We start from the raw sequence: 15606 nt of genomic DNA, 5'->3' as shown, positions 1-15606 counted from the left end.
GAACCCAACCACTAACACTTTATCCCTAGAAGATTTATCTGAAAATATTATCCCCGATAACATGTGCGCATCAGCTGTTAATGATTCATTTTCAAGCCAGTACTTTGAATCCGCCAACATCATACTCCCTTATGCGCACCACCTTCCCTATTTTAATTCCAAAGGAATTAAAAATAGGGAAGGTGGTTCCGATCTATAAATCTGGCCCAAGAAACTCGCCTCTTAATTACCGACCCGTATAACTAACAAGTAATTGTTGCAAATTATTAGAACATGTAATCTTCTCGAACATTGCTAACTTTCTAGAGCCAAACACACACTTTGATAAAGCGCAACATGGTTTTAAAAACAGTACTCCTGCGAGAAAAAGCTAGCTTCGTTTACTCATAATCTGCATCAAATCCTGGATCGATCATCTTGCGCTGACAGTATTTTTTTGAATTTTAGCAAAGCATTTGACAAGGTTTGCCATAAATTACTGCTCTTAAAAGTAAGCTTGCTAAATATTGACACTAACCTTCTTAAATGGATAGAACATTTTCTCTCTAATCGTTTTCAATTCGTTACTGCTAACGACCATCATTCACCACTCACTGAAATACATTCCGGTGTGCCTCAAGGTTCAGTGTTGGGACCTTTATTATTTCTTGTATATAATAATGATCTAACTTCTTCAATAAATTCTAACATACATCTGTTCGCAGATGACTGTGTTATTTACTGTGAAATTACCAATGCTGATGATACTAAAACACTTCAAACTGACCTAAATAATATAGCTATTTCATGTAATATCTGGTTAATGGAACCTAATATTAAGAAATGTAAAATAATGCACGTATCAAGAAATAACTCGAATCATAACACCTACCACTTAAACAACGTTCCTTTGGATTCCGTCTTGTTTTATAAATATCTTGGCGTGCACATCACAAATAACTTAAGTTGGACAACTCATGTAGAGTACGTGATCAACAATGCTAATCGCATGCTCGGCTACTTACGAAGTAACTTCTCCAAAGCACCCTATTCCTTGAAACTAGTACTCTATAAATCTCTCATACGCCCCAAACTAAAATATGCATCCGCCATATGGGATCCCAGTCATGCTAATCTCATAATCTCTCTTGAACTAGTACAAAATAACTCTGCTAGGTTCATCTTCTCCAACTACAACCACACTGCAAGTATGACTTCAATGAAAAATAATTTATCAGTTATTTCATTGGCTAACCGACAAAAAATCGCCCGTCTTTTACTGTTTCATAAAATTTTCTATCACCCTACACTTCATAATGACCTGATACTCCAGCCTCTGTACATCTCAAACCATGTTGATCATCGCAATAAGGTAGGAATCGCATCACGTCACACTAGGTCTTTGTTTCAGTTATTTATTCCCCGCACATCTCATGATTGAAACCGCCTTCCCTCGAATGTCCCAACCATCACTGACTTCAAACTTTTTCAAGAAACAATGGCTAACATTTTATAACCAAGAAAATCTGTAACCTATGCTTATTGCTTCTGTTTTTTTTATATTTAGAAATAACTATTTTTGTACATTGCAGAAATGTTATTATTATCTGTATTTTATTGTATTCTTTTTTGTTTTTATTGTAGTTTATATTTGTATATATTGCACAGTTTTGTCTGTATTTTTCATGTATTTACCCACTCCCCTCTTTAATGCCTTTTTGGCCCTGAGGGTAATATAAATAAATAAATAACTAAATTGAAAATACAGATGTATGAAGGAAAGTTGCTCTCTGCTTCACATTACGATACGAAGTGAGTCTTCATGCGAATGATTAATGCCACTGTGAAGAACACTGAGTACACAAGAAAATGAAATGAAACAAAAAAGGGCAAAAAAAGTGCTGCCAAATCCACGAAGTGAATAATGATGAGTTGGTGACGCTCCGGAGGTAAACCTGGTGAACCATCAATTATCTGTACAATTTGCCCACTATATTTTATTACAACGCTCCTTCTAGCGTACGTTGCCGCACTAAATCGAACGATTGCCTTCTACCAATGACACGCACCATGTGTGACATCTTTCTTATTTTATAACATCTCGCATCTTTCATCATCAACTACAAGTACCGCCATAAGTTTATAACATCTTGCATGTTTTCATGATCAGTTAAAAGCACCGCCATCTAGTGAACACTGCAAGAACTAAACGAGAGGTGGCTGTACGGCTGTACGGCTGTATGGCTGTACCTTTTAGATCGGGCGGTGGCTGCCGCCACCAAGCCCTATTGCTAAGTGAACGAAAAACTACATTTATTTTATTTCCTTCAAAAATTGATGTCGAGGACTCGTACTTTGCAGTGAAGGGTTTAATTTTCACTCACGCGTTGACTTTTGCTTTCAATCAGATAACCTTCTTCCTGTTTTTTTACTAGCTTGGAGTCTATTTTGCCCTCTCTGTCCCTAAACCCCAGTGCTTTGATAAACTCTGCACCATCATCCTGAACTGTAGTGTGAAGCCCTTTACAGAACTACATTAAGTGTTCCGCAGTTTTCTCTTCCTCTCCACGAGCACTGCATACCATGTCTACCCCTTCGTATTTGGCTCGATATGCCTTGGTTCGCAATACTTCCGTCCGAGACTCAAACAGTAGTGAACTACAGCGAGTATTATCATAGATCCTTTCCTTCGAAATTTCCTTCTTAAAAGTTCAGTAGATCTCTAGTGCGGACTTCCTAATCCTGCCAATTCTCTACATATTGATCTCAGCTCACTTCACCTTCTTAACCAATAATTCTTTTTGCTTTGGCCCCCTGCTGTTTTCTAACTATTCACGATTCAATTTTCTGGTTTTCCTCCATTTTGTATCGACAATGTTCGTGTACAAGTAGCTGAATACCTTCCTAGCCCAACGCTCCTACCCCATTTCTCTCAAACGCTTCTCAAATTTTACCTTGCTGCTAGCTTCCCTGCCCTCAAATGATGTCCTTCTCATATCACCTTGTACTTCATAATTTGGTGTATTTCCATGAGCTCCTAAGGCAAGCCTACCTATTCCACGTTGCTTAATTTCTACTTTTGCTCAAACTTCTGATCTCATGCACAAGACCGCATTGCCGAACATCAGACTTGGAACCATAATCCCTTTCCATATTCTTCTCAGAACATCATACCTATTGTATGTCCACATTGCCCTATTTTTCCTGTTGCGTTCCTGTTACCTTTAGTCGTCACGTATATTTCGTGTTGCCTTAGGTACTCAGCCTCCTCGCTTATCCATACGACCAGATATTTGTATTTATCTGTTATCTCTAGAGTGATCTCTTGTATACTAAGGTCACTACCTTCAATATCATTAAAAATCCTGACTGGTGATTTTTGCTTACTGAATCAGAAATCTAACCCATCTTCCCCATTACCACATATGTCCATCAATCTCTGCAAATTTTCCTTGTTGTCGGCCATTAGCACTATATCACCTTCATACATCAATGCGGGTAGTGCCTGTTATATGAGTTTTTCTTGTTTGACGAAAGAAAGGTTGAAGCCCAGACCACTTCCCTCCAGTTTGGCCTCTAATCCTTGTAGGTACATCATGAATAACAAGGGTGACTGAGGACACCTCTGCCTGTGCCCCAGTTTAACCTCTGCAGGCTTGGATACCTGTTTTTGCACCTTATAAATGCCTTGTTACCTTTACATATATCCTTTAAAAGATTAGTGACTCCATCTTCTACACCTGATGTGCCCAGTGTTCCCCAAACATCCTCTTGAACCACGCCATTGTATGCCCCATTGATATCCAAAAATGCTCCATCATAAAATATTCAAAAACCAGCGCGAAATGCAAGATGGTGCATTTCGCGCCAATGCGTCTTCCAGAGAACACTGCGTCTCTCTGTTTTCGTGACGGAGGAACGCGGGACGCGCACAAACGCGCATGATTGAAAGCAATGCAGCGTTGCACGCGCCTCCGAGTATGCGGCAGGACCAGCGCCTGGCTTGCCAACGCCGGTGTAACGCGACGAAATGAACGCCGGCGAGCACGCGCACTGCGTCACGTCAAAATGTATTGGCGCCTTGACTGTGGCATGTAGCCATGTTCTCACATGGCATGCATCTTATGATTATCTTGTTTGCACCAGTCACATACCTTCATAGTCCATTGGCGTCACGTAAAACCAAATTTGGTATAGGTGAAGCTAGCGAAACAGCCGCAAGTGCATCGTCAGCGTGGCATGTAGTGATGTTGTTACGTGACACGCATGTTGTAATTACCTTGTTTTTATGTGTCAATTACCTATGTTCTCCGTTCGCGTCGCGTAATACCGAGTTTGGTACATGTGAAGCTTGTGAAATGGTCGCGAGTGCATCATGAGCCTAGCATGTAGTCATGTTTTTACATGACACACAGCTCATGTCTATCAATTTTGCACCCGTCACATACCTTCGTCATTCATTGGCATCTCGTAATACCAAATTAGGCATATGTGGCGCTAGTGAAACAGCCGCAAGCGCATCATGAGAGTGGCATGTAGTCATATTGTTACATTACACGCATGTCATGATTTTCATGTTAGTGTCTCTCGCTGGTGTTCGCCATGCAATCATGCCATACGATACCAGTTTTGCAACAAACCATGTGAACGAAACCTCCGCAAGAGCTGCAGGACCATAAAAAATAATTATGACAATATTGACATACATCCCATAATTTTCAAGTTAAGACTAGTCAAATAGGTTTTTTATACATTGATGTTATGCCATACCAAGTTTGGTATCGATAACGTTATCGAAATGGCCAACAGAGCTAAAAGTCGTAGGCGGCTAGATAAATATGTAGATAGATAGATACGTTCAAAGTCGCAGAAGTACCCTAAGAAATAGTTCGCCAAAAAAAAACGATGCTTCCGCGCTCAGATGGTGGCTGCAAGACGGGGGAAGGAAAGTAAGAGAGGCCCTGACGTCACTAGTTGTGAAGCCGCCATGAAGCCGGAAGTCGGCCATATTTACGGGGCCAATTATCCTCTTTTGCTTACATCCGAATGAAGAAGCAGAAGGCACGACTCTCTCTCCAGCTTGGAAAGCACGCGAGCTGCGCAGCGTGCGTGTCGTGACGATCTAAAACTAATGAAACGGAGCTCAACACTCTAAGCCAGCGTGACACCTTCGACAAAATCATTTTGTCCGAGTATTAACAGCGAGTAACAGCTTACGGACAACGAAGCAAGTACAAGAGAACGCGCGCTAGATGCACTGACGACGGTGAGTGTTTTCACGTAATTATTTCAGCAACTGTACAGACCACATGATTACTCATGCGCCTTATACGGTTGCATTCCGGCACGAGGCCAACGCAGACTGCGGCCACTATGCCCGTGTTCCGCGTGAAACTCACCATCATTAAACAATCTGCGACCGTGGTGACTTTGAGCATGGTGCAAGTGAGACTTGAACGTGGTTGCGGTTACGTTGAGATTGCATGCAATGCTGGGGGAGAGTATACTAAGTGTAACAGAAAATGCGTTTTATTACGCACATGCTATTTGTTACTGTACACACACAACACGAAACTACGTATGTGCACATGGTCCTCATTGCATCTTGCTAAGCTCAACAGCGTCGTTCGTTGTCACAAGCAGAAGCACGGCCCAACCGTTACAGATCTGCAAGGCGCTCGTCGTCGTTCTGCGTCGTCATGGTGCCCAACGTAATTTCGCTGAACACTAATTGCATCATCTACGTTATCCACCGCACGACACAAAAATATGTATTCGTTCTACGTACTTTCGAAACCTCGTGATAAACAAAAGGATTTGCAAACGTTGCTAAGAGTAGAGTAACTACCAAAAGAACACTGCGTAACCAATTACGTGGCGCAGAACATGGATATTGTCCGCCATGGCTCAACACGAGACCTTGGGAGGCACACAAGCCGGCACCATTCGCGGCCGCTCACTGCTAGAGCTGCTCCACTGCGCAACACGTAACCAATACACGCCGCCATTGTGCCCAGTGAATATGGCCGCAATGATGTTGTTTTCTCCAAACTTTTCGCTTAACGCACCGGCTGGGCAAGCCCTCTCCTATCTCTCCTTCCTCCGTGCTGCAATGATCCCTGATCTTGTCACTGGTAAGTTCAGGTGAGCGGCACAGCTTCAATCTGCCTCGGATGACATCGCACATTTGCTTTTCGCGCATCAAAAGATAGAGGCATGTCAGCTTAGCTATGTTTACACCCTGGCCTGCCGTGGCGGGGTGTAACGGATCTCGTGACGTCCTCGGATACGCACCATGGACGACAGATCCGCTCCCTGTTTTGGTTTCTGTTCCGACTCGTCATTTTTTGCCTAATTAAAATTAATGACGAGTGTCTAGGTTGTGAACTACTCTAGCTTTTTCAGGACTGTCAATACTAGTAGAAAACAGCATTATTTCAGTATGAATAAAAATGCACCAAAGTTTCCCTTTAGGCCAAAGCCACCTACAGCTAATGCCATATGTTGGTTACCTTCTTTGTTTCCATGGGCATGCTGTTTTCGTGCGTTTCTCGTGTGTGCGCGTTACGTCCACAAGAAAACTGAAGGTAAAATCACTAAAAATTAGGCAAGTAAGCACCTTTCCTTCTTTGTACAATGCGCAAAGATTGCACAATATTCCCGCGGTTTTTTGAGAGCGGATAAAGTGCGAGTCGTCCAACCAATTGGAGGAATGTGTGGGTGCTCGAAGGACTCCGAGGTGATGGCTGAAGCCTGTGGTCGCAAGCGTCAGGACAGTGTGAAAGGAACTAATGGTAAGTGGGACACGTTATCATGTAAATCAAGTTTGCCACTGCGTGCAACTGTGTTGCCGCACTCGAAAGAGGCGTCGTGAAAGGACAACCTTACGCGCCCTTGCGAGTGCGCTTCCCAATTCTTTTTACAACGCTTACATTAGCGGAGCAATGGTTCATCGGCACGGCCTCGCCGGAGCCAGTTCGTGAGAGCTGCGGCAACGTGCATATAAGTGGATATCGATTATATCATATGTGCAATGTAGTGAGCAGAACGCACATGGTGCTTGCTACGTTGTTGATAAAAGAAAGCCTGCAGTGCCATTTCATGCCAGGCAGCATTTTGTCACGTTAGCTGGTGTGACAATTTGTAACTTGCTTGATTCACCCAGCCAGCCGCCAAGTGGGTATTATAAGCATATATTCACGGTGGAGCGTTATTACGCCCTTGAACAGTGGCTTTTGCTTGTTATCCGTCATAATGTTCGTGCCTATAGTAGAGAGAGAGAGGCGTTCGTGAAATCTAAATATGCCTGCATGGTGCTTTTGCTTTTAACTAATATTGTACTAGCCAGCACCTACATTGTAAGTCTCACTGTGAAAAAAAACTTGCTCGCACATTGTGAGATTTTGTAATCTGCAAGAGCTGCTTTTTATACAATAATCTACTGCCAACATTTCTAAAGTGGGTTTTGATGCTGTGTGTGATTAGCGTGATTATCACGTTGTTTAGTTGCTGATGCAAGTATTTATAGTTTCGATGCAATATTATTTATCATCTGACTAACTCATCAGGTGTTTGACTGTTTCAGCACAAACAAGGCAAAGAGGGAAGAAAGGTATGTTGGTATATTTATTGGAACTGCCTTTCTGTTTCACTTTTTGCCCATTCATTCCTACGGCACAGTTGTCAGCAACACAAGGGGGAACACGGAAATTCAATTTTTAAAGATCTTAGTGACTAAAAGCCTAGTAATGCGCAGCACAAAGTAAGAGCAAGAGACGACAGTAAAAACAACGTTAGACGAGTACAATGCGCCTTCTGAAAATGCATTGGCGCGAAATGTTGCCTTTTAAACCTAACCATTTTTGCAAACGCTGTGATGTCACTGCGAGCGCATAACCCACGATTTCCTTCCTCGGTGCAGAGGCTGGTTTACAAGTAAGTTCCACCGTGACATCTTTTTGCACATGGCCGCGTGTGTCTGCACTATTCAGACAAAATTTTGATGAATTGCTTTATTTAAGCCACTACGAGGAAGGGTGCTTGCCTATATTGCAAAATTGTGTTAGGTTGACATGCGGCAAATTACTCGTCGTAGATGCCAGCCATTAGATAAAAACATTTCCTCCTCGAAAGCGAATGTTATGCACATTGACTGTGACAGATGTTTTGAAAATTGTTTGCATGGTATGGACGTGAACGTACCTAAATTTCTTGAGATGAGGCGCAGCATTAGCTGCAGCGAGTTTTCGAGCTGTCGTGTGATAGGTTTTGGACAAAATTCTCACTCACTTTGCAAAGTTCTGATTGTAGAGGAATGGAAAAAAGAAACAAGAAACAGTTTTTGTCGGCGTTAGGCTCAGGTTCACAAGTTTTCTGGAAAGTTAAAGCGAAGCTATGGGCACCGTTCCCCATAGTCCGCAGCAAATTCATGCTATCGTAAACTCTATACCTTAATTAAATACGAAACCTTTTGTGCAGTTACATAGCTGCCTCTGACTCTTACAACGAATTTGCATATTTACAATGCTCCCTTAAGATCTAACACAAATACATTTAGTGTGCATCGTCACCTAAATAATATCAAGTGGCAAAGGTATACTAAGTATATGTGAAACAATAATCTCTGCTCTTAACATGAATACATGAGGCCTCCGATAAAACGAGTTATATTTTTATTGGGTTTGCGTAGTCGTCTGGGTGAGGCGTATATGCAGCTACAGCGATGGTGCCTTTTAGTTCGCTGGTCATGTAATTTTTTTGGGCACGCAGCGCAAAGCTGAGATATACCCACTCGCAAACGGTTGCGCCAAATGCCTATTTACTTACACTAAACTGCCGAACCAAGTTTTGTCGACAGACGACCACTGCAACATCGAGTGCTAGTGTCTTCGCGAATTACACGCATTGTTATTTACACGTCATACACCACGCACACTAATTCTCAGTTGGTGAACAAATAATGTCGAGCCCTTTCAATGCGCACTACACGCCACAATAAACGGTGCACAGTTTTGAAGACGATGCCACTGTTCCTCGCACAGGCTGCCACGTGTGTTCACTTCAAGATAAATAGCCAGCATGGCAAGTATTTCATCGAGCAGTTTACCACACTGCTAGATGTTTGCTGACACATACTGCAGCTAGTGTCGTAATTGTAACATGAAGTTTAAGCTTTGAAAAATAAAAGAAAAGCTGTCCCGCGGTGAGCCACCAGTGGGAGTGTTTTGCCAGCCACACCTTGCACGTGCGCCAGTGAGGTCAAAATTTGACGTACCTCGGTAGAGGCCTATCGGTGCACATCTCATGTGAATTTGGGTCCAGTTAGAAAAAGGAGGCGTTGTTGATCTTATAACTTGTTCATTTCCAGCTGGACCTTCATTGCACAAGTTGTGTGACTGATATTATTCAGGAAAATTTTTGCACAATGAGTGTTACAGTTGGCAGAATGTGCTTGTCCCACATTGTTGTTACTGATCTCTCTAGTTCTTACTATGCACTGGTGATAACTGCGCATCCATAGAAACTAGCATAGCTTGCCGCTGTTTAGTGCAAACGGCAGTTGGCAAGTGCGATAGTGTTCATATCACTAAAAGCTAAAAAAAAGTATCTTTTGATATTCAGTAATTTGTATTCATGTCAATATATTACAAGTAATCAATAATTAGGCTTGAATCCGTGTTCTTTCCCCTAGTGCTCGCGACTGTGTGTATTGAAATAGATTGTGCATATAAAAACATAGGTTTTATCTAAACAACTTCTATGCTGTTTTACTAAACAGTGGACAAATCGCTACTACATGCTTACTTGCCACTCATTGGAATGTGTTTGAAATACATTCTAATTCCTCACCACACTGCCAGTAATCATCACATTGGGGGCAACTATAACCATGGACTGATTTAATTTCAAAAACGGTGAAAAAAAAGCGGCAGGTCGGAAGGCTTACTTGATATTGACATCCGTTTTGCTACCCAGCAACGTCATGCAAATTTCTTATAGAGTGGTTATGCGTCTTGTATGTAGATCTGTAAACCAAAAACGTTGGGTAACACTGTATTTGTCTTACAAATCGGTTGTAGTACTGTGGAGCCTGAAAGGCTGCTTAGCCAATAAGAATGTTGGAAATCCCTGGACATGTGTCCATCCATGCTGCATCAACTGCTTGGTGTTTTCATGGCAACTTTGCAGATGCGTTGGGTGAGTAAAGCAAGCAGGTTGTAACACAGGAAAAAAATATTGTTGCAATACCTCTTGTGTGTGCCTTTTTCTCAAAGTATACCAAAATGTATATTTCACTGTGTGGCCTGAAATTTTTAAACTGACAGTTCTCTTTGCTTTATATTTGGGTCTTGATGCTTTGACAGCAATGTATTTTTGTTTGACATCAAGTGTTGCTGAACAAATAACTGATCTCAATAATAACAAAACACCCTTCTTACTTAGTCCTTAGCATAGACTGGCAGATAGCTATAGCTTATTCGACTGTTTGTGGCTGCAATGATAATGGGCAAGTAGCAAATGCAAGTTAAGATTGGAGCAGTCAGTGACATTTATTTAGGCTGTGCTTGTTTCTTCGCAACCAGAGTTCCTTATTGCCACATATACAATAAAGCCGTATGACGTGCATTCTAAATCAGATTGCTATATCGCATACCACTGCGTCTTTTTATGTGTCCAAGAATTGCAGATATCTCCAGCTTACCCCTATTAAGGGATCCTAAACAAACACAAGGTTAAAAATTAATCATGTTGCAGACAAGCAAGAGTCTACAATGGACACATAGCCATGATAATTTTTATGTTTTGTCGCAATAGTAATATTACACATATTGGATGATACAAAAGAGGCCCTTCCTTATTTCGCTTTTTTACACTATGCTTCAATTACTGACTTGTCTTTTCTCCCTGCCGTGCTTCAATGTCCAAAAGCAAGAGCAATGGGAAGACAAACACGTATTTTGAAAATGCTGACGTATTATGAGCACTGAGAGGCTGAACACAATTAAAAGGCTCAAAGAGGAGAAGGCAATATTTTCAATAAATTTTTGAGCACCCTTGGCTAGTTGTGAATCTGGAGTTGTCATTGTTCTTCAGGACCCTATTCTGAACGCGTTACACATGTTTGCTTGAAATGTTAAAAAATATTTGTTGGTGGTTTGGCACCCTTTATTGCAGTTACATACAGAACTCGGTTTCAATTAGTAAGCGAAGTTTGTTAACTCAATATTAGTCATGATAAGTGAAATTCAGAAAAGATTCACATTAAAGCTACGCAAAATGCTAAGCGGTTGCCCCTTGACCCTCGACATTACGTGCACTCTTAAATATTTTGGTATGTTGCTTTTCATGCATGTTTCAATGAAAGTAGTTTTAATCAAACGGTTGTCATTCTGCACTGTATTGCTGAAATTTCTTAACATAGGTGTAGTGCATGAATCGGTTTATGCCTTTTGGTTTCATGCAAATGGTGCACTTACCCAGTCGTTATATCTTGTTTATATAAAATAAAAAATGTTCAAACTTTTTTATTTCAGCAGCTGTATCTTTAATTTTTGACACAGTAGATGTTAGTGCACTCGGCGACGTTCTTGATTAATGCATTTTTATCACCATCCTAACTACACCTGCTGCAAAACATAGTGTGAAAAAAGTGATAGTCCCTATCATTACTAGCTGCATACACTGACATGTCTCAAATTGTATTAGAAAGCCCGGGTAAAATTTATGTACTGTTTGTTTCACCCAAACTAAATATTCTGACCGTGCTTGAAACAGCTTTCTGTTTCAAAGGCCCTCACAATATTTGGTAGTCAAAAGAAGCATCAACACCATATCCTTTCTTTGTCGGCCTACTCACCACTCTATTATTGAGAATTAACAGACGACACTTCCCGGAAAACAATAGAAATTTTCTAAGAAAAAAATTTTATTGCAATTGTCAAAAAAAACTTTCGAACATATGTGGGGTTGAACCTCCCAAAACCACCATATGATTATAACAGACGCCGTAGTGGAGTGCTCCGGAAATTTCGTCTGCCTGATGTTCTTTAACGTGCACCCAAATCCGAATTCATGGGCCTACAACATTTCCGCCTCCATCAGAAATGCAGCCGCCGCAGCCAGGATTTGATCCCGGGACCTGGATGTCAGCAACCGAGTACCTTAGCCACTAGACTACCACAGCAGGGCTTGTCAAAAAAAAAAACTTAACGTACTAGTAACTTGTCACTAAGAAATCTTTTTTGTTTGCTTTTTTGGCAATTTAGTTAAAATCACTTTTGCTAGCATCACCTGTAGTTTGCTTGACATCATTGCTTGTTAGCTCTCTTTATAATTTGTTCAGCAAGGACACCGAGCCCTTAGATTTAGAGTTCTTCATTTTTCTCAATAATCTTAAACAGTGAGTTCCATTCAACTTTACAGTGTGTGACTTCTTTTAATTAGTTTTGCGTGTGTTCGGGTAAGTGTATTTAGGTGAAAGGGCACACCATTGCCACCTCATGTGACTTACAAATTTTCTGAGAGTTAACATATGCATAATGTTTCAAAGGAAGTATAGGGGATACTACTGGAATTACTTGTAGTATAAGTGAGAAGAAAGAAACTGGAATGAAAGATAACTTGCCGTGGGAAGGAACTCAACTTGCGACCTACGAATAAAACCTACGGTACTCTACCAACTGAGCTACCACAGCAGCTATCTCCCCTTCCACTTAGTACGGTATATATGTGCACCTAATCGTAGGAGAGTCAGTCAGTGCCACTGGCTGCCATTATCGCTTGTGTGGGACTCATTTTTTTCTATTGGCACAACGAAGCCCGTCATTTCATTACAACTGGCAGCCTGACTGACGCTTCTTCGTTTAATGAACATATATACCCGCTAAAGTGGACGGGGGGATAGCCTCCATGGTAGCTTAGTTGGTAGAGCATTAGAAGCGTTTTTCAAAGGTCACAGGTTTGGTGTTTCTCACGGCAAGTTACCTTTACTTCCATATTTTTTCTTCATAATTACAAAATTGCTTCCAATATTATCTCCTGTACTTATTCTGGCAGCATTATCTCTTAGTTCTTAGTAATAGTTTTTTTTTCTAACCAAGTAAAAGGAGGCCTTATACGCAGGGGCTTTCAAGATATTGGCACACCGGGCAAGCGCCTTCCCCCGAAATGTTTTTCGCCATAGCATAGAGAGCGAAAAAAATGGTTATATTTCTGGCTACGTGCACGGTCAAACGTACACTTCTTTCCTTCATTCCTAATGAGAAACTTGTTCGCACAGGCTTAGTGCCGTGAGCTTGTATACGGGGGATAATTGGTCAGCTGTTAGCTCATAAGATCACGTACTGCGTGACGCCTGCAGGCAAAAAAAATGTTTCATGCTTGCCATTATGGCAACAGGCAGCGTTTACTGACTTTTCCACGATAAAATAAACATATATACCATACACATTGAAAGGGGGGATAGCTGCCGTGGTAGCTCAGTAGATAGAGCATCGGACGCGTTGTCCGAAGGTCGCTGGTTGGTTCCTGCCCAGGGCATTTTATCTTTCCACCTACTTCTTTTTTTCACAATTACAATAAAAATACTTCCAAACTTAGCCCCTATACTTTCTTTAACTGCATTGTCTGTTAGTTCTAAATAATAGTGTGTCTAATAAAGAAAAAGACGCCTTTGGGCGTACACTTCTATTCTTCTCGTACATTTTGTGGTGTTTGTTACAAAAGGTACCTTATTATCTTAAGAGGCTGACAGAATGTGCCAGTGTCATAGTTGGCTTTTGTAATGAATAAAATATATGAAATTCTATTTTCATGCATTACATGGGCTACATATGACAATATTACAAACTTTAATGCCACGAAAAAGATGCAGTGAGCAATGTAATAAATACAAAAATTCCATAAGGAGAATGTGGAAACAACACGCCCTCAACGAAAATTGACAAGGAGCCCATGGTGCAGGAGATTTTTCTTCTGCTTGTCGTTGTCAAAAGTTAGCTGTTATCGATTCGTTATGATCAAATAACTAAATCTAGATATGTTGTTTTAGTGCATAGAGATGCTCAATGGGAAACTAGGTTTAGCTCAAGTTCTGCTTGTGTTGTTCAGCATATATGGTGCCCAGTTCAAGATTTCGTGCAGAGCAGATTGTGCCAAACAGGACACCCATTTATAATAATAACATGGCCTAAAACATAAAGCAGTTAAAAGAACCGAATACCAATTTTTATAGGAGCTGTTTTTTGCAATAGAAAGCTCATTGGTCAGTGTCTAATGAAGAATTGAATGACGAACATTTTTAGGGGATTATTCCTTTCTGTTTAACATGATTTCATGAGTATATTCATTGGTAACGCAGAAAGTGCTATAATCAAAGAGTGAGGGTCAGCATGACAGCTTTATATGTTTGTGCAGTGAAGTTTGCGGCTAAAGCATGCATTTCACGTGCATGTGAAATGCACGTATTTCTCACAGTTTGTTATGACGGCAGCACTGCTTTTTGAGGGTTGACTCCTCCGCGTAGGCAGAACACAGTGATGTTGGCACAGGTGATATCGATATATACTGTAGCATTGACCAATGATCTTTTGCACTTTAAAGCATCAGACTATTTGCAGAAAACAGACAGGATGTGTGATATACTGGTTTTTAGGACCTTTGAATGGAAATTAACAAGGTAATGCTGCTCAAGTTGCAAAAGTAATGCAGTGCGATTCACGGATTTTTGTTTGCACCTTCAATCACACGCTCTAGCCACTTGTAAGTCTCTTTAATAAAGAAAACCTAATTAAAATATTTACCTGAGCGGGTTGGTACAGATGTTGCATTTCGAGCATTGTCCATGAGTAAAGCAACAGACCTGTGTGTCAGACGACTCCTTGTGGGCGTTTTCTATTCGTGCCCTACTTGTGAGTACCGCTTCAAATTGATCAGGCAATGTTTGAATATTTTTGGTATAGTTCTACCATCAGTGTCAGCTTAAGCTATGCTAAGAAAGATGCCCACAGAACCCAGCTAATGTTGTTTTCGTGTGCAACTGGAGTTGTGGTTGTGCTGAATGATTACTTTTTTTTATAGAGTATATGATGTTAGTGGTTTTGGGAATATAATTATTATCGGCCAACACATTATTAAAAAAAGAGGTTTCTATGGCAGTTTTTTCAACTAATACACTATACCAATGCACTATTTTATGGTTAAAGTTCAGCAGATGATCAAAGCTTGAAACAATGAAAAATCCTTCAAACTCGTGGTGTTGCTGGAGCCATCATTTGGGTAAGTGGACTTGTCATCTTCAAGGCTAAAAGGGATTCCAAATTACAGCCCTGAAGAGGACAAGTCCGCTTGTCGAAATATTGGCTCGAACGACCCTTGATGTTGCAAGGATTTTTATTGATACACCTAACTTCGGCAGAAAACTTGTGCACTGTAACAACACATCTTTTTATAAACTGAAACTGTCAGTGTGTGCACTATGACTACATATCTTTTTATGTTGTTTAGGAAATCAGTTCACATATTTCATGATGTGTAGCATACCTATAGGTGCGCCACGATATGTACGTCATAAGGGTACTGAGCTTATAGAAGTGAACTATTTCATTGTAGTTAATTGTCTACAGATAT

General features: G+C 40.9%; 1 protein-coding gene across 9 annotated transcripts in view; it reads left to right on the top strand.

The window, feature by feature from the left end:
* Positions 1–15606, top strand: part of LOC142767569 (uncharacterized) — a 128866-nt gene that overhangs the window by 47623 nt on the left and 65637 nt on the right. For 5 of the 9 annotated variants that reach the window (XM_075869527.1, XM_075869521.1, XM_075869525.1 and 2 more), the window contains one exon: positions 7565–7591. The exons of the other annotated variants lie outside the window; for them this stretch is intronic. In XM_075869527.1, coding sequence (XP_075725642.1) covers positions 7565–7591 — 27 coding nt within the window. The remainder of the gene's footprint in view (positions 1–7564; positions 7592–15606) is intronic. 9 annotated transcript variants of the gene reach the window in all.

The sequence above is a fragment of the Rhipicephalus microplus genome, chromosome 7, assembly GCF_043290135.1.
Source record: "Rhipicephalus microplus isolate Deutch F79 chromosome 7, USDA_Rmic, whole genome shotgun sequence".
Lineage (NCBI taxonomy): Eukaryota > Metazoa > Arthropoda > Arachnida > Ixodida > Ixodidae > Rhipicephalus > Rhipicephalus microplus.
The sequence above is the reverse complement of the archived record's forward strand: the minus strand, read 5'-3'. Positions and strand labels throughout refer to the sequence as shown.